The 23,523-nt window shown below is 32.5% G+C and overlaps 1 protein-coding gene across 1 annotated transcript; it reads right to left on the bottom strand.

Moving 5' to 3' along the window:
* Positions 1-6,292: 6,292 nt before the first annotated feature.
* On the bottom strand, positions 6,293-11,632 carry LOC130614712 (uncharacterized). The gene is made up of 7 exons (XM_057436150.1): positions 11,322-11,632; positions 10,902-11,214; positions 10,420-10,510; positions 9,284-9,470; positions 8,114-8,454; positions 7,198-7,328; positions 6,293-7,088 (listed from the first exon to the last, which is right to left on the bottom strand). The coding sequence occupies exons 1-7, from the start codon at positions 11,357-11,359 to the stop codon at positions 7,071-7,073; spliced, it is 1,119 nt and encodes a 372-aa protein (XP_057292133.1). The 5' UTR covers positions 11,360-11,632; the 3' UTR covers positions 6,293-7,070.
* Between the last annotated feature and the right edge of the window lie 11,891 nt (positions 11,633-23,523).

Genomic DNA, 23,523 nt, shown 5'->3' with positions numbered 1-23,523 from the left:
TAACTAGCTTTTGTATAATATGTATACAATAATAATTTCTAACAAAAAGTCAAAGCCAGTCATTATATTATTGAAGTACGTATACGCTCTTTTTATATAGCTAGTTAGCTATATTTGAGAATAAATTCTTGATTAAATGCTCTACCACGTTAATCCATGTCAAACTTGCAGATCCATTAGCTAGTTATAATAGCTTACTGTAGTGTAGCTAGAAAAACTTCCTTCAAGTCTTTCTAGCTGTAATTTTTATTTCTTCTTGCTTTTGATAATGATAGAATAGTGTTTCCTTTTAACCTTTAATTTATTTCTCACAACACACAATGTATGAACATATAGCTTGCTACAGCTAGCTAGCTGCTAAAACCAACATCAACAGTATCTTCTTTTGTCTCTCCCGTAAAAGTCAATAAATTAAGTTTTTTTTGATTCCAGCATCTTACCCATGTCAATATACCACAAAGAGGGCTAGCAACACCATTTCAACGTTTTATTTAAAGGTTAAACATCAGTTAAAAGAAAAAAATTAGTTGAAGAAACAGCAGGCATGATTTTGCATATCTGCCTCTTTGCAGCTCTAACCAGAATAGCTATGAAAAACTGACCATGAAAATTTTTTGGGTTGTTACTATAGTACGTAAAATATTCTCAGTTATCTAAAGTGAAAGATCTTATTTTTGATGTTTACTGGTAAGCTGAACTCCCGTGGAACAATCCACTGAATCTCTCATTGAATGCATGTAAGGGATACCAAACAAAAACATACAGCATGGTAATTTGAATTTTTAAAACTTACAACCCAAGTAAAGAACTTTTTTGTAAGAATTTATATACTTTAATCAATGCGTCAAAATATCCTAAGAATACGTCTAAGATTGATTGTTTGTCCTAATATAAAAACTTGTATGATGCACAAATTTAATGAAGTTTCCTTTTTTATTACGTATATATCTCACAAACTGAACCTTTTTCTCTCCAAAGCAATGGGCCGTTACATGTAGCAGAATTTTAGCTATAGCAACTTATAGCAGGCTTTATTTTATTATATCATTTCATATATACATTTTCATTAGTTTTTTATATCCAGCTGATTTACTCTTTCTAAAAGTTTTCGCTATCTTATTCAGTTCACCTTTTTTCAGAACTTGTTTACTTTGAAGAAAAAATTATTCGATTTGAATAAAATGTCAAATCATTCTTTAAGCTCCAGTATGTGATGGGATTTTGGATTGTCCATCGTTATCTTATCAACTCCGCAATTATTTCATAGTCATCTTCTCGCACAGGATGTATATAACTCAACAATACGAGCCTTAAATTTTCAACACATGTTTTCCTTTTAATGTCAATTCCGGTTTCACAAAAGGTAATTATAAAAACGTGTCCGGGTCAAAAACTGTTCATGATCAAAATAAACCAAAAAATTACAAAGTGGGGAGAGACCTTATTACAAAGTGGGGCGCAGCTTCAAAAATTATAAAGTAGGGCAACGACGAATTACCAAGTGAGGCTGCTCCGAATTTACAAAGTGGGGAAAAAGTTATTACAAAGTGGGGCGCGATAAATACATTCAATTGTAATGACAAACGCCCAAGCTTTACAAGTCCTAAATATTTATAATTTCTTGAATCTTTTTAAATTTATGTGTGGTTCTGTGCATTTTTAAAGTTTGATAGCACTGACAAAAATATATTATTGAAGACTTGATAAACATCATAGATCCAGATAGATGGAGGTGCAACAGAAGGTGATTGAACCAGTTCTAGTGAATATACATGCCATCTAGCAAAATTTCTAGTAACAATTTGAATGTTTGAACTTATTGATCACGTTTATACAGCCATACCAGAAGAATTCACATAACATAACTACATATATGATAGTCCTACAGGAAAACACATTTATAGCAATATTTCAAATGACGAAGAAAATATACAGTAGCTAACTAGATATCTTGTTTTTTTATCAAATTTTCTATCTTTACAATCTAATGCAATCCACACTACGAAACGTATGTGCTCTAACCTTCGAAATACTAGATTTTATGCCAGGTAAAATAAACTCAAATTAATTCTAACTTGAGAACTCACTTCCCTTAGATACTATTGGTTAAAAGATTCGCTCTTTATCCTAAACATTATTTCTCACCAATTCTTAAATCACTTCATGTTTTTTAGGGGAAGAAAAGTATTTACTTTCCAAAATCCAAAAAATATATAACGCTGGATTTCTCTTTCTTTACAGTTTTCCACTTCATAGACATGTCGATACATCAGAATTTCCAGATTTCCACTCTTCTATTCCTTTTGGCCCAGCATGTCTCCTTTAAAACTCAAGTAAAACATTCGCAATATATTTCATGTTTGTAAAGAAGCTTATCATCTTGTTACCTTAGAATCCGAGATATCTAGATAATAATATACAGACGTCATCTTGGATTCAATCGCCACATTCGATTTTTTAAAAATGTATCAAAAACAAGAAAAAAATCGGCTTCTACGAGCTCCAACTTTTCACAATCTCGTTATTTTTCATCAGCTTCTGTTTTAAAATGAACCCTGGGTTAACCCTGTTAAAACGGTGTGCGGATTTTTTTGTTTATTCTTTTTTTTAAACAATACCCTTTTGTTTTTTTCAAAAGATTCTTTGTTAACATCCCCTGCCTCATCGGACGCCGTTAAATGAAAAATATTCCGAATAAAAAGATTTCCGCACACCGTATTATGGCTGCATGATTCACCAAGTCTAAAAATTTTAAAGTAAAAAAAAAATGCTATCGAAAGTTAAAGCTCGTGCAGCGTAGCATAATGAAGATCGTCGTAAATTACTACGTAATGCTCCATCTTTGTTGTTATTAACATTTCTCTTTAATAATTACGTCATTTCTTTTCGTACAATTTCGCAAGCACGTAGAGTTAAACTATATTCGGCAAAACTAATTAATTATTCATGAACTTTAGTTTAAAGAGGAATTATTGAGGCTGAATATTTTTGGTGATAGATAGCATTTTAGCCATAAAATTGTGACAAGTGTGTTATAACAGAAAATATATGGATATATAGTCTGAAATTAACCTTTCAGAACTAATTATGTAAAAAAAGGGTTACTGCCACCTTAAGTAGCAGAACAAGTTTTTGCTTATCGTCTGTAATACTAAGTGCTACACACAAATTAATAAATCTTTTCTTGTATTTCTCCCATCTTGAAAAAATTGTGTTATAATTGTCAAGGTCAAATTTTGGAAAATTGGGAATGTTCAGAGCAACAGCCATTACAAGTTATTTTTTCTTGTTCTGTAAATTCTTTTATAAAGTTTTCAAAATAAAGTGAAGTTGAGTAAAAATTATCCCTTTATCGTCGCCATTTGTAAACATGTCTGTTTTGTTTCTTGTCACATATATTCGAACAAAATAGAATATATAATAATAAGTAACTCTCCATTGTAGAGTCCAAGCATCACAGCCCCTTATGAGGGAAGGGCGTCTATTCGAGGGGCGTTTATTTAAAAAATGACTGAAAAAGAGGGGAGTATATTCGAGGGAGGCGTTTAATAGAAAGGGGGCATTTATTCGAAGCATTACGGTATACAGGCGTCATCTTGGATTGAATCACCACATTCGATTTTTTTTGTACCTATTTTCTTTTAATGTATCAAAAAATATTTTTGCAGGTTGAGGGCTGCGGGTTTAGGGTTGTGGGTTACGAGTTAAGGGTTGCGGGTTAAGGCAACATCAGTCATTACAATTTCAGATTTTGATGTTATCATACGTTCTTTAGACAATGTTTCTATTATATTGGATAGGTGTTTGCGCCGAATTGACTGATAATCCGGTACAATGGAAACACATACGAACCGTGCAGGCACAGCTCTGTTTACATATGCGGAATAGCCCTTTATAAACATTTACGTCATCATAAAAAAATTACAGAATAACAAAAAAAGGAGCTATCCGAAACGACACGTATCACTTTTAAAAGCGGTATAGCTCCAAAAAAATTAATTACAACATGCTGTCGAAGGTTTATACAAAAAATTGATGGTCAGTGCGTATGACGTAAAATTATTACATTGTGAACTGCCAGCTGCTCAAGGTGGCAGTTATTCAAAATTTCCGCTTAATTAAAGTAATTTTTATTTCCTCTTGTTTTTCCTTAACGTTATTCAGTCCAAGAGGCGGTAGCAAGTTATTCTGCCGATATTCCATAACTTTCAATAGGCTTTCCAAAATAGAATTAAACTTTGCTACAGTATGCTGTCATAAATAAAACAAAAAAGGTAGCAAAAAATGTCGAGTAAATGCTTGTTCAAAAAACCGGGAGTCTATAATAATTATACAAGCATAAAAACATCTGTATATTTACAAATTTGAACAGCACTGTTATTAATGCTTGTTTTCTCACATAAATAAATGTCCCACAAATAAAACAAAATAAAGGAGAAACATTTCGAGAGAACTAGCAACATCATTATCCCAATGTTTCATTAATGTGTGGCCTGCTCCTGAATAAAAAAAAAATGACATATTTTAAATTGGAATACAAACACCTCTCTGGATTGTAAACTCGACTATTAAAAGTATACTTAATGAAAGTCTCAACGCAATCTTACTTGGTGCAGGTTGAGAATTTCTTCATTGGAAAGCAAACGATTATAATACACGATGTCATCAAACAAGGCGTAGTATTTCTTATGATTTGTGTACTGCCAAGCCAATTTCAATTTAGTGTCTTTGAAATTAACTGAAAGAACAGAATATCAGTCTTTTGAGTTCCTGTCAGCAAAGCTAGCTGATTTATTAAATTAGTTCTTTTTTCTTAATTTCTGCCATTATAAATTACTAGCCATAAATTAGCCGTGGCAAAATCCACTTAGACTGGAGAACAATGAAAAATAGAACTGTCACTTAAACTTCGACAACGGTAGCAAGGTCCTGTTAATACACAAAAAGTTTTGAGAGGAATTGGTTTACTCGCTGCCTGTAATGTGAAGGGCTTAAAACGATGAGGAAGAAAATATTTAGGATCATGCGTGTTTGAAGAACGGGTAAAGAGATATTCTAAGGGGTTTAAAATTTTTGCTCAAGTCAGCAATGGCCCAGCACAATACAAAAAAATTGGTAGTTAACACGTTTAACATTTTTCATAAACATTTTTGTTATAAGCAGAAGAACAATTCGAAATTAACGGAAGTCAAATAAATGATAAATAAGTAAAAAGAGTAAATAAAGAAAGTCATATAAAGTTTCTTAGATGTTCATCATCTAACTGGTAACAGATAAGCCACCATGAAGTTAGGAATTTAATCATAAACAACCCATACTTGATCTGGTAAAATTTTCTCCATCTAATGCATGTACTCCATTATATCCAAGATAATAAACTTTCCATTCTATTTTTTTTCGAGATCATGAGAGACACAAAGTCGAAGTTTTTTGACGATTTTAAAACCGGTGGGAGAGGGGGGGGGGGGGGGTGGGGTGGGCAGATTTCCCCATGCTCTCATAACTTTTGGATAGGCTTTCTCTAAGATGATTGGTATACTCTTTTCTAATAATATATGCAAACGAACTTAAATGGCGCTGCAATTCAACAAAATCGAAGAAACATGTGACTACCTACCAGCTGGAACATATCTCGCAAAAACATTGTGCCAGCCGTATTTTGAAAATAGATATCGATGATCTTGCATCGTTGAAACCATATCATGACACACAAAAATCAAGTAAATCTATTAATTTCACAGAAACATAAATCTGAGCTGTGTTGCTCCGCATCAACTAGTTTTACTCATATCATTCTGTTTTTTGTTGATCCAAGCGGAAGCTATTCCTTTTGAAAACTTTTTTATTACCCGGTCACGCTTAATTATACATCGTATTAAACAAACGTTTATCATTGCGCACTTGTCAGCATGCCAACGTACACCAGCAGACTAGTCCGATGTCACTTATATTAAGAATACAAAAGGACTAACTAACCATGTACAGATGACACAGACTAATGAAAAGGCTCTTTCTAAACACTTTATAAACGCTAGGGCTGCACATCGACAACGCGTGAATTTTACGGACGTTTGAACCCGATAAAAACAGATGATCAGCCTTTAATAATAAATCTGAGATTCGAAGCATGAAGCGTTTCAGAAGAATACAAATGATTTTCAAAAGATGCTAAAATTTTACAAGATATAGTTCCACATCCTTACAATAAAATTAAACATCCTGTTTAAAATTTATGCAAAGAGTTCATAATCGTGCGTATGGTGTAAGAGACATATTGAATATTTACACAATCTGGTTAAACATCAATAATATCTCACAAATAAATATTTTACAATTATATAATCCACAAATAAATATCTCCAAAATGAATATTTCACAAATGAATATCTCACAAATAAATATCTCACAAATAAATATTCCACAAATGAATATTTCACAAATAAATATCTCCCAAATGAATATTCCACAAATAAATATCTCCCAAATGAATATTCCACAAATAAATATCTCCCAAATGAATATTCCACAAATAAATATCTCGCAAATGAATATTTCCCAAATGAATATTTCACAAAAAAATATTCCACAAGAAATATCTCACAAATGAATATTCCACAAATGAATATTTCACAAATAAATATCTCACAAATGAATATTTCACAAATAAATATTCCACAAATGAATATTCCACAAATGAATATTCCACAAATGAATATTCCACAAATAAATATCTCACAAATGAATATTTCACAAATAAATATTCCACAAATGAATATTCCACAAATAAATATCTCACAAATAAATATTTCACAAATAAATATCTCACAAATGAATATTTCACAAATGAATATTCCACAAAAAATATCTCACAAATAAATATTCCACAAATAAATATTTCACAAAAAATGTTTCACAAATGAATGTTCCAAAGATAAATATTTGACAAATAAATATTTGACGAAAAAATATTCCAAAAAGAAATATTCAACAAGAAAATATCCCTAAAATAAATAATTCACAAATAAATATTCCCTAGAGAAATATAGCAACTGCATCATCCCAATGTTTCATTAATGTGTGGCCTGCTCCTGAATAAAAAAAAAATGACATATTTTAAATTGAAATATTAATACCTCTCTGGATTGTAAACTCAACTATTAAAAACTGTATTCAATGAAAATATAGATGCAATCTTACTCGGTGCAGGTTGAGAATTTCTTCATTGGAAAGCAAACGATTATAATACACAATATCATCAAACATGGCGTAATATTTTTTTCCACTTGTGTACATCCAAGCCAATTTTAATTGCGTGCTTTTACCATTAGCTGAAACAACATAATTCGAAAGTCGGCATACCAGTTCATAAACTAGCTGATTTATTATTATTATTTTTATCTATATTTTCAAATTAAATTTCTGTTATAAGGTTGTATCGCATTAAAAGTAAAAGTCATATAAAACTTTCTTAGCCACACAAGATAATAAACTTTACATTCCTTTTTTGCTCGAGATCAGGAGAGATACCAAGTGGTATATCATTTGATGTTTGACAGGTTAAGTTAACCCTATTTGGTCGGAGTTTTTTGAACATATTATGACATGTGGCAGATTCCCCCCGTGCTCTCATAACTCTTGGATAAGCTTTCTCTAGGATGATTGTTATACTAAGGGCCATCTAATTGAAATCAAACTTGGCACTGTTGTAATAGTTATAAATAAAATTTTCCCACAATACCAGAATGTTTCTTCTTGATAAAATAGTGTCACGGCGTAAGTTTCAAGTTTTAAACATAATCCTAACCAAAGGCATTGTATTTTGCTGATTATAAAAATTTAAGGGTTAAAAATTTAAGGGTTAGTTTCGGGTCATAACCAATATCAAAGGCTCTGGGAGGTATGGAGGTATGGTGCCGAGAAAAAATACAGTAGAACTCGCCTGACCCGTGCCAGAATAGGATTGGACCATTACCTCAGCTGTTTTACGCATGATTTATTTTCGCATTATCGCATTATGGATAACAGCAGAGTCTGCTATCCATGGGGGATGTTTTATTCCACATTCAAATTATCTTATTAGAAATAAGACTTGTTAAAAATATAAATGACTTACGTGATCTAGCAACTTTTTCTCCATCAAATACATGTACTCCATTAATAAATACAGAGAACAGGTCATTCGCAATGTCAAATTTGAAAGCAAAGTGAATCCATTGAGAAGCATCAGGACCTTCATAGTTTTCAAAGCGATAGGTATGACTTCCGGTAAGGAAAGTAACAGCCCAGAACGCAGTTCTGGTTTCTGCATTTCGATTACTGATACGGACATAGAAACCATTAACTGGACTCTCAAATAAAAGAGCATTTCCAAGCGAACGCATGAATGTTCTGTACCAGAATGAAAATACGAAACCATCACTATCACAGTTTCCAGGAAACGCAGGTGATAAATCCCTAAACAATAATAATTCTTAACCAAGATAAACAGTTAAATAGATTGAACTTTTTCCTAGCTATGTTCTTTTATCAAAACTACAAATTGATCGAAGTTATTTGTACTTTCAACGAGTCTTTATAAACGCCGTCAAAAAGCGACGTTAAAAAAGGTACCAATAATGGAACATTATCAGCGTCTTTATGTTGTATTGTTCGCTATTTCGATCTTGAAGTTCATGACATAAATAAGTACATTTAGATACTTCATTTTATAAAAATGTCTCTTTGATTAGGTTGAATAATGCCTGAATTTTGAATTAATAATTTGGCCTAGATATTAATTAATTTGATATAATCAACCAAGTATTGATCGCAGTGCATGTCAATTTGTAACATTACTTATTATGTAAAAATTAGAACAATTGAGCAAAAAAACAAAAGAAGGGCATAGATATTTAAAGTATACTGTTTTTATTTATATAATTTGAATTTACGTTGTTTTACTCAAAGTACACTACAAATGCACTAGAAAAAATTTTTGTGGAAAAACACCTTTCTGCTTTCCTAAAATTCAACGTTTCGATAAACAAAGGACTGTCCTGCTGGACATCATTGTAAGATATGTTAAAGAAACTGATTTAGTGCAATTTGAAATCAGTGTTAATCAAGTTTTCTTTCTTCATTTCAATAAGAAAACAGACAAAAAAGAATTACATACAGGATTGAGTTTAATCAACAAATCATGATAATAAGACATCTGCTAGCTAGGTGGATGTGACCAGCATAAATAATAACAAAAAAGAAAAACAAAGATGTTCAAAGTTGTATTACGTAACTGAATCCTTACTTAAGACACCCTTGAGGGGACAGAGCTGGTCCATTTCCCCTCTCAAATTTTTCTGGCAAATACATCACTTTGGTTATTCGGTCAGGAACGTGTATTCGTTTTGCAGCCGCCCAATGCGCGCCGGCTTTGCAACCAGAACATTTGTCATCTACATCAAATGTGAAGTTCATCAACGGAAGGTGATAAGCTACAAAGAAAACTGATTTCAATTTCTTTTTCTCCTGAAAACTTCAGCATTTTTAATTCATGTTACAGTACATTACAAGTTTTTATGACGTGAAGTCATGTATATACAAGTCTCCCAAAATCATACCAATTGATTCTTTGAAATATTTTGCCATGAAAAATATTTCTCTATCTTTCTTGTTTCTTGTCAGAGTAAGTTAAAAAGAAGAAATCAATAAACTTAAGAGTTTATTTCTCAAACTTTCTCAATCTCATTGTTGTAGTGAAATTGTTCTTTTAACAATGAGTAGTGCTGCAAACAAGAAGAAAAACCTGGCACTGTCTCTTCGTTTTCCCGCACCTAGAGCAGAACAGGATCAAATGCATTTTAATTCAAGCACGGCAGGGGATGATTTTTTTTATCCAAAATGACCCAAAACTGTACCAAAAACGAACAGTTAAAATATATATATGTATATCTTTATTGAAAAATATTTTTATTTAGCTTGTATTCAGTAATTATGAATTATATCCATACTTACATATTTACGTATTTGAGTTTGGTGAAAATATATTTACGCTCAGCAAAGTGTATTGGGAACATCAGCTAGTCATATTATTATTTTTTTACCGCGAGAGTGTATTGCTACATGTGGGACTCCTATCATTATTTTCGGTTAAAGAATGTGATTTGGAGAATTTTCTGACCTCCTTTGAAAATAGTGACAAATACAATGCAACATAAAGATGGTGGAAAAACAAAGTTTGTCCGTTTTGATTTTTTAGCTAGCTAGTTATAAACGAGTAGATTCCTAAAAATTAGAATGGTTATCGTTTATTTAACAAACACCTACTGCTCTCAGCGCGTCTTTAATCTACTTAATAAAAAGACAGTTTAAAAGAGATAAAATATTGAAGATGAGTTGTTCTAAAAACATTGGAGAATGACAACTAAAATGTTATTAACTTACGATTTGAAAGTACGCATGTGTATGAATTATTTCCATAATGTGGAAGACATCTCTCGATGCCGGGTTTGCACGGGTTGTCATCACATCTACTCTAAAGTCAAAAATAACTATGTAATTGTCATGATGATCAAGAAGATTGCATTGCAAATACTCAAAATGTCGGACACACTGCCAGGGATGTCTGTTTTTTGCAAATGTTAGAGAAAACACAATGTGTACAGAGAACCTTTTCATTGTGATTTTTATAAAAAATACGACGTGTAGTTTTCCCCCATCATAAGGAACAAAAAAAATAGTTATTACTTGAAAAAAAGAAAAGTTAGTTAAATAATAATTTTATTCATTAAATTACAATATTCAAATGGTACAGTCAGCTTTGAGAAAAATAAGTTAGTTTTCACGAAATAGTGCATCAAATCATTATTAAAGGACATTTCTTTGTGATTCATAAAAATTGAAGAAGACGTAAAAAAGGTTCTTACAGCTGTCGTGAAAAGCGACCATCCGGTTGCATTAACCAGAATCGCAGCATTCGTGCGTCTGTCTTCACCAAGCAATTGACAAACAAACGTTGATGCGTTGTTTGGACCAACATTAGTTGACACACATTCATCATGCATTGCGCAGAGTTTGTTACATCTTGTTGTATTTTCAACATAATGTGTTGATAGAATGGTTCCATTCAATTTTGTGTTGTCGAGTTTGTCCATGCTGATGTAAGCAAATGTGGCGGATGTTTTTGTTTCTTTGCATTTATGCTTTGATTTGCAAGTTGATGCTTTACTAAAACCATATCTAAATACAAACAACTTCTTCAATGCAAAGATTGATGGTTTATTCTGGATTGCATTTTTGGTTATGATTCTTAACCTCCTATAATTAAAAGTAAAGAATAAACAAACTGGTATGTCAGCACTAAGAGCAGCATAATACGAAACATCTTCTTCTTCTTCTTCTTCTTCTTCTTCTTCTTCTTCTTCTTCTTCTTCTTCTTCTTCTTCTTCTTCTTCTTCTTCTTCTTCTTCTTCTTCTTCTTCTTCTTCTTCTTCTTCTTCTTCTTCTTCTTCTTCTTCTTCTTCTTCTTCTTCTTCTTCTTCTTCTTCTTCTTCTTCTTCTTCTTCTTCTTCTTCTTCTTCTTCTTCTTCTTCTTCTTCTTCTTCTTCTTCTTCTTCTTCTTCTTCTTCTTCTTCTTTTTCTTCTTCTTCTTCTTCTTCTTCTTCTTCTTCTTTTTTTCCTGTTATCTGTAATTTATTTTTTCACGTTCTAAATATTCATGACTATTTAAATCATAGAAAACTTTGATCGATTCATTGACTTTAACAATAAGTGACCAATTGAAAATTGTACTAGAAATTTCAACGAACAATTTGATTTGATAGAGATGATTGTTTATCAGTATGGGGAACTAAAATGCTTGGCAACAATGTTATTAACGACGATGTTTAATTTTCACTTGAACTTTAATTTATTTAAACATTCATTTATTTTGTCCTCTCTGATCTTAGAACTCTGGCATTGCTATAGACAACCTGAAATAAAACTAGTAATATTTTAAGCGTGTCCAAAAAACATTTAAATTGGATATACTATAATCTACTTCGAACCTTTTTAGCTTTTAATTCCCCCAAATTATATCGTAAGTATCAAATGTAGAAGCTGGCGAAGGCATTGAGTAAAACTTGATAAGATCTTGATCCAAAGAATTTTTGTTTCAGCGATTTATGGACAGGTGGATAAACCCAATTCAATTTACTTCCAATTATTAACAATAACATTAAAAGTCACCAACCAACCAACCAGTAAGGTAGCGAAATTGCGATTCTCTGAAATTCAAACGCATTGAACAACGAGCTAGCCATTTTAACATTATGTTGGAAGTTTCTGTCAGGCAGAGAAGTTATTTAACATATTATCCAGTTTTTACATAATTTTCTTGAAAAAATGCGGAAAATTGCCTAAAAATACGATATTTCATCATTCAGAAAATCTAAAAAAGTCGGGAAATCGGGTAAATTACCTTAATTACTTTTCATGTCAAAAAATATACAAGTTCTTTAAAAATAATCAAGTTCCACACTCTAAAGGGTTTGGAAGAAAAAGTCATTTGTTCAATTCTAAATATAGATTGGTTCAGCACGTCATGTTGAGCGTGTAGTTCAGTAGATAAGAACGTTTGCACGTTTGGTTTCAGGAATATTGTCCTTATAACAAAAAAATTACAGTCCGTGTTGAATTGAATAAAAACACCGTCAATGTTTAGTTACCCAGTCAGCGAGCATTTTTATTGTGTAGACTACGTTGTGGTGCCCCACTTTGCAATAATATCTTGCCCCACTTTGTAATTTTTGGTTTTTTGCCTGCTGAACAGTGTGCAATTGTTATGCCGTCATCTTTTTTTATGTTATCTGTGTTCTGCATGCTCTGTCTTGTTCATTGCGATAAAACGCGTGTCATACGTTAGTAGAATGATTATTTTAATTTTAATTACCACAGGTGCTGTAACATTAAACACACTTCTTTTTGTGAACAAATGTACCAGTTGAAGTGTTTTTATACCATAACATAAAATGATTATTACAACCGCGTTTCAGAAAGATACAAAATATACAGTATAGCTAATGTGTTTTTCGTACTATAACATAACATAAGAAATATAGCCTGTAGCAATCTTTAACCTGTTTAACAAAACATGGAGATTAATGAGTTCGAGGATATCGATGTGACCTCTTATACAGCAAGCAACGTGATTAGTGATCAAATTCAGATATTGGAAACCAATACTTCAGCAACCTTGATCACAGCCTTCTCAAGTTTTGATGATAGGAAAGGGGGACCCGACGTCAGAAATAAACCCGAGGGCAGGGTTTTCTTCCCCATGCCTTTGCATTTAATTTACATGATCACAGTATAAATAGAATGTAGCTCATTTGCGGTAACTGGTTTAGGTACTGCTTTGGTACTGAATTTCACACTGGAATTTTTAAACCCAGCATCATTTAATGCTATATTGAGAATTCTTCCGCCCCTGATTCCCGCATATCCGTCTGCAGCTCTTTTTTTTAAAGTTTTCGCTACTACTTCTTTCAGTTCACCTTTTTTCAGAACTTGTTTACCTTGAAGAAAGAATTATTCGATTTGAATATAAAGTCAAATCATTCTTTAAGCTCCAGTATGTGATGGGATTGCCCATCGTTATCTTATCAACTCCGCTATTATTTCAAAGTCATCTTCTCGCACAGGATGTATATAACTCAACAATACGAGTCTTAAATTTCCAACACATGTTTTCCTTTTAATGTCAATTCCGGTGTCACAAAAGGCAATTATGAAAACGTGTCCGGACCAAAAACTCTTCCCACAATTGAAATCCGTTAAAGCAAGTATATGTCGATTATATGTTATAAACCCCTCATTATCTTGCTACAACCCAACTAATCACATCAAATTGATAGCTTTCATTCAGAATTTATTTCATTGCTTCGACAAAAATACAAATGCAAAAAAACATAATACTTCGTTGTTTTTCTGGGGTTTTTTGTTTATTTGTCTGCAGCTGTAATATTTTTATATACTTTATCACCATCTACAATGTACCCGAAAGCACATTTTTACTTTATCACTTTTCCTAACTTTCAATGTAAGTCCCCTTTCTGTGTGCTTTGTGTTAAATTCACAGTGCGCGACCCCCTTCTAAAGTTTGTTTATGGGAGTGCTTAAAAGACTATTCACGAGCAAAATAAGCCAAAAATTACAAAGTGAGGCAAGACATTATTACAAAGTGGGGCACAGCTTCGAAAATTACAAAGTAGGGCAACGATGAATTACAAAGTGTGGCAGCTCCGAATTTACAAAGTGGGGCAAAAGTTATTACAAAGTGGGGCAGGTATAACAAAGTGGGGCATAACAAGTGGAGTACTGCTACTTAGCCAACTGGCTACTTCTAATGTATGTTTGTAACCAAAATAATAAAATCAATATAAGATTTTTACATGGCTAAGCACGTGATGGAATGTATACTTAGTTTACAATGCATGAAAACACAAATTACGGGGAATAGAAAATTTAACAAAACTTAAGAACTTCAACCTGTTTTTAAAATTGCGTCAGCGTAGTTATCGTACAAAACTGACTATCTGAGATCGTCCAATGTGACGCCCAAGAAACCTCTTAAGGCATGTTGATTGGATAAAATATAGTCTCAACCTTCTGATTGACTTATTTAAACCACGCCTCAAAACTTTTGGCAATATTTTAATTGGTATCGCAGACTTTCTTTTTCGATATTGTATCAGGTACCTCACCTGGCTATTTAGGTTCATTGCTTTCCTCGAAGCAAAGTTCTAATGACCAGGCTAGAAATAATTTGTTTAGGAATTTCAAAACCAATACTGAATGTTTTAAAAATTCTTTTTTCCCGTACACAGTAAATGAGTGGAATAAACTTGGGCCCGATTTGAAAAATTTACTATCAATCTCGAAATTTAAAACAGGTCTTCTTAATTTTTGTAGGCCAAAAATGTGCCCTGTGTATAAAATCTACGATCCTCGTGGACTAAGACTATTAACCCAATTGCGCGTAAACTTTAGTCACCTTAGAGAGCATAAATTCAGACATAATTTTCGCGATACCCTAAATCCTCTTTGCAGTTGTGGTCTTAAAATCTTGCGCTGTTCTTTTTACACGCATATAAGAAAAACACCCATTGACGATATTAAAAATACCATAGGTCCAATATCGGACCTCTCGGATGATAAACTAGTCAATTTACTTCTCTATGGCAATGATATTTATAATACAGAACGAAATTGTTTTATACTAAAAACCACTATTGTTTTTCTAAAGTCATCTGAAAGATTTGATGTTCCATTATTATAAATAAACCCCCTCAACCTCGTCAACAGTATTTTCTTTTAATTTTCTCACAATTTTATTGTCTAATTTATGTGCAGTACCCACAGATAGGTTTTTCTATCGTGGGGTATGAAGAGTTTTGTATTCGACCTCTTTTAGTTTTGTAATTTTGTGTTTGAGTATATGTAAAAAAAAAAAAAATTAGCGAAAACCATATCTGGACGTTTTCCTTTGCAAACAGGATAAGACTGATATTAAAAACGCTGGAATACGGACCCCGTCGTTATGCGTCCAATATACAGATAGGGCTGTTAGTAAAGGAGATAGAAAACCTATGTAGATTAATATATACGTTGTCAAATAAAAACAAGCGAATTATATAAAAATTCTATACAGTGCAAAATTTTAGTTTGAAAAATCGAAGTTTTCAGATAAAAAGGGCCGAATTAACTAAAATACTAAAAAGTTTGAACTATGAGGGTATTCATTTAAAGGGACCCCAAGAAAGATTCGAAATGTCATGGAATTCGAAAAACCGAAGTTTGAAAAAGTCTAGTGTAAATTAAAAGAGTTTCTTAAGGCTAAATCAAGAAACCAAGGAAATAATTCGGAAAATCGGGGAATTCTAATAATCCGTTGTTCCAAAAATCAGGGTTAAACTGTATTTACAAAACATTTTTAACCTCAACCAGGCCATTTTTTGTTTTTCATAAGCACATTTTAATACAGAAATGAGGCTAAGATTGCTAAAATTAAGCACAAAGTAAAAACATTGGAAAGTCTAAATCTGTTAAATAAATATTTTCTTTTCACTTCTTCCCAGCAATGGGTGATTAAGAATCAATAACAACTCAATATGGTGATATTGGTATTCTCGCCTCGTTGGCTTAAAGCACGTATACTATACACCGAGTTGGCTTGGCAAAGCACGTATACTATACACCGAGTTGGCTTGGCAAAAAAAACTCGAAGTTTGGTGGTACATGAAAAATAAAAGATTTGAAGAACATCAAACAGTGTTAGCAAAAGTTTGCGATTCCAATGCTAACTCTTGCGAGAATTGCCCTAAATACGAACTCACTGCGCACGCTCAGTCAGCCAGCAAAGCATTGCCACCCAGAATCCGAAAAGAAACTTAGTTTTTCAGCAATCTGCGGTAGTGGAAACCTCGCATGAACCCTTTCAATACAAAAAACAGACCCTGCGGACGGGGTTGTGTTATTACTGTTAAATGCCATTTTAGGCAGCGTTTATTTCATTCCTTTTTGTTTTTAAAGAAAAAACGTTATTCTCTCGCCAAATGACGATCATTGGCGTGCGAAAAAATACACCATTTTTGATATTCCAAAGATTTTTAATAATCGAATAAATACAATTCAAATTAGATTTGTCTTTTGTTTTTTATTAGATAATATACTTAGGAGTTAGATATATAATCATTTCCTACCCTTCTCGAAACTTGTTTTTTCGTGCTTGTTTACATTTTAGGCTACCATTTTTCTTGACGACAGGTACGACAGCTGCATATTGGTTCGTCGTCAAGAGCGCTAAGTCAATCAGAATGCTTAAAAATCCGTATTGTCTGCTATCCAGATTTTGATGTTATTCTGTGAAATACAAAGACCGAGGCCAACAGTATATATAATAAATGAAATTAAATATGATAATAAATAAAATAAATTTTCTCTTGTAAAAAAAAATCGAAGCTACTTTTTATGTTGATATTCCCAAGCGGGAGGTGTTAGGTTTAAACCCCGGCCGAGTCATGCCAAAGAGTATAAAAGTATGAATCTGTTCTTTCTGCTTAGCACTCAGCATGAGAATAGAATTGATATGTCAGGCGGTTGTCTAATTGAGCCATTGCTGTGCTTGTACGACTTTCGTAGCTCATGGGTGCCTTAATTGCACTAAAACCCCCTTTCGCAGGACCCTCGTTAAGAGCAGTACCAATAGGAACTGAAGAGTCTATTCACTGCCTCCCATCCTTTTTAGGTACGATGTTAACGTGTTGATGGGCAGGTTAGGATTCGCTATAAGCGTTCAGCTCGTTTCAGATTACATTGATTGAAGGGAGAGCAATAAAAAGGATGTCACAACTTTTTAATTGCTAGTACCAAATCGTGCATATTCATATTCAGTAAAGATCACCCTTTTTATGAATGTACGCGTGTTGCAGAGTTCACGCAAAATTTAAAAGCACATAAGAAAACGTGTTCCACGTTTTATGGATGAATCGGATAAACGGAGGATTTTATAGAGTCAAGGCGTTAAATACTTAATTGTAAGTAAACAAATTTTCTCAATTAAATATTTTACATGAATATTGATAGCTTTTTTAAAATTGCAGTTAAACAAGACTTTAGCTTTTACACAACGTACGGTTACCAAAAAATAGGAAGAAGAAGAGGAGGAAGAAGAAAAAGAAGATGTTTCGTATTATGCTTCTCTTAATGCTGACATACCAGTTTGTTTATTCTTACTTTTTTTCTTCCAATTCATTTTAGGACGTTATGAAATTATAAAAAAAATCAATGCAATCTAAAATAAACCATCAATCTTTGCACTGAAGAAGTTTTTTTTATATTTAGATATGATTTCAGTGAAGCATCAACTTGCCAATCAAAGTATAAATGCAAAGAAACAAAAACACCCGCCACATTTGCTTATATCAGTATGAATAAACTCAACAACACAAAGTTGAATGGTAACATTCTATCGACACATTATGTTGAAAATACAACAAGATGTAATAAACTGTGCGCAATGCATAATGGATGTGTTTCAACTAATGTTGGTCCAAACAACGCATCAACGTTTGTTTGTCAATTGCTTGGTGAAGACAGACACACGAATGCTGAGCTTCTTGTCAAAGCAGCTGGATGGTCTTTTTTCACGACGGCTGTAAGTCTTTGTTTAAGGAAATTTTTATTTTTATTTTTCCTTGGCTTTACCAAGTTTGTTAATATTTTTTGCTACGTCGATGGTTATGTGAACCCTTATAACCATCACATGAAGTTACCTATAGATTAATTATTTCTATTCCTCAACAAATGTAATGGAGATTTTTAAACAAAGTATTCAACTTCCTTTGTTTAATAAAATAGTATATACATTGATGTTTTCAACTTTAGAGTAGTTGTGATGACAATCCATGCACCAACACTGAGACATGTCGTCCACATTATCGAAATGGTTCATACAAATGCGTATTAAAATGTAAGTTTCTCTTGGTTACAATTACATTTTTTGAAATTTCTAAAACAATCTATCTGCAAATTAATGAAAATTATCCCAAAAATATAAATTAAAAACTATTGTCCTGTCAGTTTAAAATTATTTTAATTTTTATTATTTGTGTGCCAAGAATGCAATTGGATCCTCCATTCGATGTTTTTACCCAGGGGCCACTGGCTAGTTTTTACGTACTGTCTTAAGCAAGATTTAATCTATATAAAAGTACGCCAGTTTTGTGTGTCTGTAACAGGCAAGGTGGATATGTTCATTTTCCTTTGATCTTACCAAAATTTTCTTTGAAGTAACCGAAAAATGCATATCTAATATGTTAAATTTATGACGTGACGGCGCGACGTCAATAACACTACTTTAACGTCAATATCCTATATTAAATTAATGAAGCCATTACAGTGCACTTAAAACTTTAAGGCCAAATAACTTGGGGACGAGGTGGTGACGTCAATGATTTTTCACTGCGTGGGTAACTAGGGACCACCTAGGACCAATTTGAGTAATTTTCCCAAACCTGGGTCCCCGAATCAATTTCGGAATGGTCGGGTTGACGACGTCATCAAAAAACCTTCAAACACCAATATCTCTGCAACCGTTTATCCACAGTACATGATCCTATACATTTTCTTAATCACCGTTTCAGGATCTGTACGATGAAGGCAACAGGTATACAAGGTTTTTAAAAAAATAATTTGGGTTTTGACGGGTCATTGCTGACGACAGCAAAATTTTTAATCCCTGATATCTCCTCAGCCGTTCAACATATGATCCTACACATTATTTTGACCAGAACTCCAACTTCTACGCATTACAGGCAAAGAATAAACATATTTCGCGAATTTAAATCTACACTGCACTGCTGACATCGGCAAAATATCTAAAACAATTTTTTTATTGACCTTTTGCCTAAGTGGATTTCTCAACAGGCTTTATTGACTAGTTGTAAATATTAAAGTAACTTCGATTCTTCCAAATTTAGTATATACCAACATTTTCTGCAATATCGGCAAAAAACAAACATCATAGAATGTTCTATACTAAATCCAATTAAGTGCCAGCTACTCCATTATATTAATAACACTTGAAAATGAATCGCTATGTTGTGCTAAATTATAACTAAGGGAAGGTATCCGGAATATGTACGGAGGGTGATATTCTGAGGACCGGAATATATACAACGAGCTAACTCACGCTTATTTCGTGCTATCAAAACAGTTGCGGACAGCTGCGTTTACAGAGTAGCTCATTTAGCTACTTGGCTAATCATTTAATTAACAGTGCCGGAAGTTTTTCAAAACAGATTTGAAAGAGCTAAATCCATCTTGTCAGAATGTGTTTTAATTTGTCCACCAAAATTATGTCGAAATTTTCGACTTGTGAAAATATTCTCAACATTCAAAAATATAGTATTTAATCTGTGGATAAAAATAATAAAAGAAGGAAAAATAAAACTGTTATTGAGACCTTAGTTTTCTCTACTCATTGTAGCTGATCAGCTCCCGTTGATAAACTTCACGTTTGATGAAGATGATAAATGTTCTGGTTGCAAAGCCAGCGCAAGTTGGGCGGGTGGAAAACGAATAAACGTTCCTGATCGAGTAACCAAAGTGATGTACTTGCCAGAATCAACTAAATACAAATATGGAGCAGTATTGCATCCTGTGGGTTGTCTTAAGTAAGAGTTCAGTTACGCTTGAACAAGTTGAACAAGTTGAACAAATTTTTTTGTTTTTTTGTTATTATTTATGCTGGTCACATCTACCTAGCCATCAGATTTCTTGTTTCCATGATTCTAAATAGCAACTTGCTGATTAAATTCAATCCTGCCTGTTGTCCTTACTTATCTGTTTTGTCATTGAAATAAAGAGACGAAACTTAATTTTTAAAGCTAGATGCAGCACAATATGTTAATATTAAGATTACTTTGTTTTAAAACAGAAGGCAATGAGGTTGTAAAAAGTAGGAGCTCGTGAAAGCTACTTAATTTCTTCTTTATTGCATGTGTCTAAAGGCCAATTAAGAAAGTTCGTATAGACAGCACACTTACTCTAAAGTCCATACGTTTAAACGGCTAAAAAATGGTTACTGACACCTTAAATTCAAATTACATAAAAAATAGTACAGCATAAAAGTCTGTGCCTTTTTTGAATTTTGATCAATGTTTCATTTGCTTTTTAAATGTTACATTAATAGTTATGTTACAAAATGACAAAAAAACATGCACCACAATGAACATTGGGTTCATTATGTTCACTTAATCAATATTTAAGCTAAAATAATAAGTCAAAGTTAGGCGTTGTATATTCATTAAAATTTCATTGAATTGCGTTTTTAAAATAAAGAAGACAGTTAGGTAGAAGTTTAATTTAAACTCTGAGGAAAGAAATGGTTTCTTTCCAGCAAGGTATAAAGAGCTGTTTATTTACCACTTCTGTTTCCTCTTTTAATTCTTTAATTGTGGCTTTAAAGATATACATACTTGTATAGAATATGAATTGGTAATCATGTATAAATATTTGGTAAGTAAACATAATAAATAAATCAGAGTTATTATTGTTTAGGGATTTATCATATGCGTTTCCTGGAAACTGTCATAGTGATGGTTTCGTATTTTCATTCTGGTACAGAACATTCATGCGTTCGCTTGGAAATGCCATTTTATTTCAGAGTCCAAGTAATGGTTTCTATGTCCGTATCAATAGCAGAAATGCAGAAAAGAAGACTGCGTTCTGGACATTTTCTTTCATTACGGCAAGATATGTTTATCGTTCTGAAAACTACGAAGGTCCTGAAGCTTCTCAATGGACTCACTTTATTTTCAAATTTGACATTGCAAATGACCTGTTTTCGGTATTTATTAATGGAATACATGCATTTGATGGCAAAAAAGTTGGCAGATCAAGTAAGTCATCTATGTTGTTATATATATATATTCAACTCTCCATCATAGATGTTTCTATCCATCCTTGTTATCACGTTACAACAACATCCACCATGGATAACAGGAGAGTAGTAACAATTCTAAAATAAAATCCTATTCTGATCCGTAAGAGGCGAATTCTGCCGTAATATTTCTAGGTCTCATACCTCCTAGAACATTTGATATTTGTTAAGACCCAAAACTAACTCTTAACTTTCTATAAAATCCTATAATCGATTAAATATAATAACTGTCGTTAGGATTATGTTCACAGCTTGAAACCTACACCATGACTCTATTTTATCAAGAAGAAACATTCTAATATTTTGAAAATTTTTATTTATAACTACTATGACTGCCAAGTTTGATTTCAATTAGAAGCCCAGAGTATACCAATCATCTTACAGAAAGCCTATCCAAAAGTTATGAGAGCATGGGGAAATCTGCCCACCCCACCCCCCCTCTCCCACCGGTTTTAAAATCGTCAAAAAACTTCGACTTTGTGTCTCTCATGATCTCGAAAAAAAATAGAATGGAAAGTTTATTATCTTGGATATAATGGAGTACATGCATTAGATGGAGAAAATTTTACCAGATCAAGTATGGGTTGTTTATGATTAAATTCCTAACTTCATGGTGGCTTATCTGTTATCAGTTAGATGATGAACATCTAAGAAACTTTATATGACTTTCTTTATTTACTCTTTTTACTTTTTTATCATTTATTTGACTTCCGTTAATTTCGAATTGTTCTTCTGCTTATAACAAAAATGTTTATGAAAAATGTAAAACGTGTTAACTACCAATTTTTTTGAATTGTGCTGGGTCATTGCTGACTTGAGCAAAAATTTTAAACCCCTTAGCATATTTCTTTACCCGTTCTTCGAACACGCATGATCCTAAAAATTTCCTTCCTCATCGTTTTAAGCCCTTCACATTACAGGCAGCGAGTAAACCAATTCCTCTCAAAACTTTTTGTGTATTAACAGGACCTTGCTACCGTTGTCGAAGTTTAAGTGACAGTTCTATTTTTCATTGTTCTCCAGTCTAAGTGGATTTTACCACGGCTAATTTATGGCTAGTAATTTATAATGGCAGAAATTAAAAAAAAAGAACTAATTTAATAAATCAGCTAGCTTTGCTCAACAGACTGATATTCTGTTCTTTCAGTTAATTTCAAAGACACTAAATTAAAATTGGCTTGGCAGTACACAAATCATAAGAAATACTACGCCTTGTTTGATGACATCGTGTATTATAATCGTTTGCTTTCCAATGAAGAAATTCTTAACCTGCACCGAGTAAGATTGCGTCGAGACTTTCATTAGTCTAGTTTTTATTTGTAAAGCATAATTTTTAATGACAGAAATTAAAAAACTTAATAAATCAGCTAGATTTGCAGATGTATGCAAATAGGAACTCACAATCGGTATGACGAATACTAACTGATGTTTTGTTGTTTTAGCCAGTTACACAAACACACAATTAAAATTAGCTCGGCAGTACACAAGTGGCAAGAAAAATTATGCAATGTTTGATGACATTGTGTATTATAATCGTTTGCTTTCCAATGAAGAAATTCTCAACCTGCACCAAGTAAGATTGCGTCGAGACTTTCATTAGATATACTTTTAAAAGTTAAGTTTACAATCCAGAGAGGTACTGGCATTTGAAATTAAAATACTTCATTCTATTCTTTATTCAGGAGCAGGCCACACATTAATGAAACATTGGGATGATGCTGTTGCTATATCTCTCTAGGGAATATTTATTTGTGAATTATTTATTTTAGGGATATTTTCTTGTTGAATATTTCTTTTTGGAATATTTTTTCGTCAAATATTTATTTGTCAAATATTTATCTTTAGAACATTCATTTGTGAAACATTTTTTGTGGAATATTTATTTGTGGAATATTTATTTGTGAGATATTTTTTGTGGAATATTCATTTGTGAAATATTCATTTGTGAGATATTTATTTGTGAAATATTCATTTGTGAGATATTTATTTGTGGAATATTCATTTGTGGAATATTTATTTGTGAAATATTCATTTGTGAAAAATTTATTTGTGGAATATTCATT

The sequence above is a fragment of the Hydractinia symbiolongicarpus genome, chromosome 11 (genome assembly GCF_029227915.1).
Source record: "Hydractinia symbiolongicarpus strain clone_291-10 chromosome 11, HSymV2.1, whole genome shotgun sequence".
NCBI classification, from domain to species: Eukaryota; Metazoa; Cnidaria; class Hydrozoa; order Anthoathecata; family Hydractiniidae; genus Hydractinia; species Hydractinia symbiolongicarpus.
Note: the sequence above shows the minus strand (reverse complement) of the source record. Positions and strands in the feature narration are given on the sequence as shown.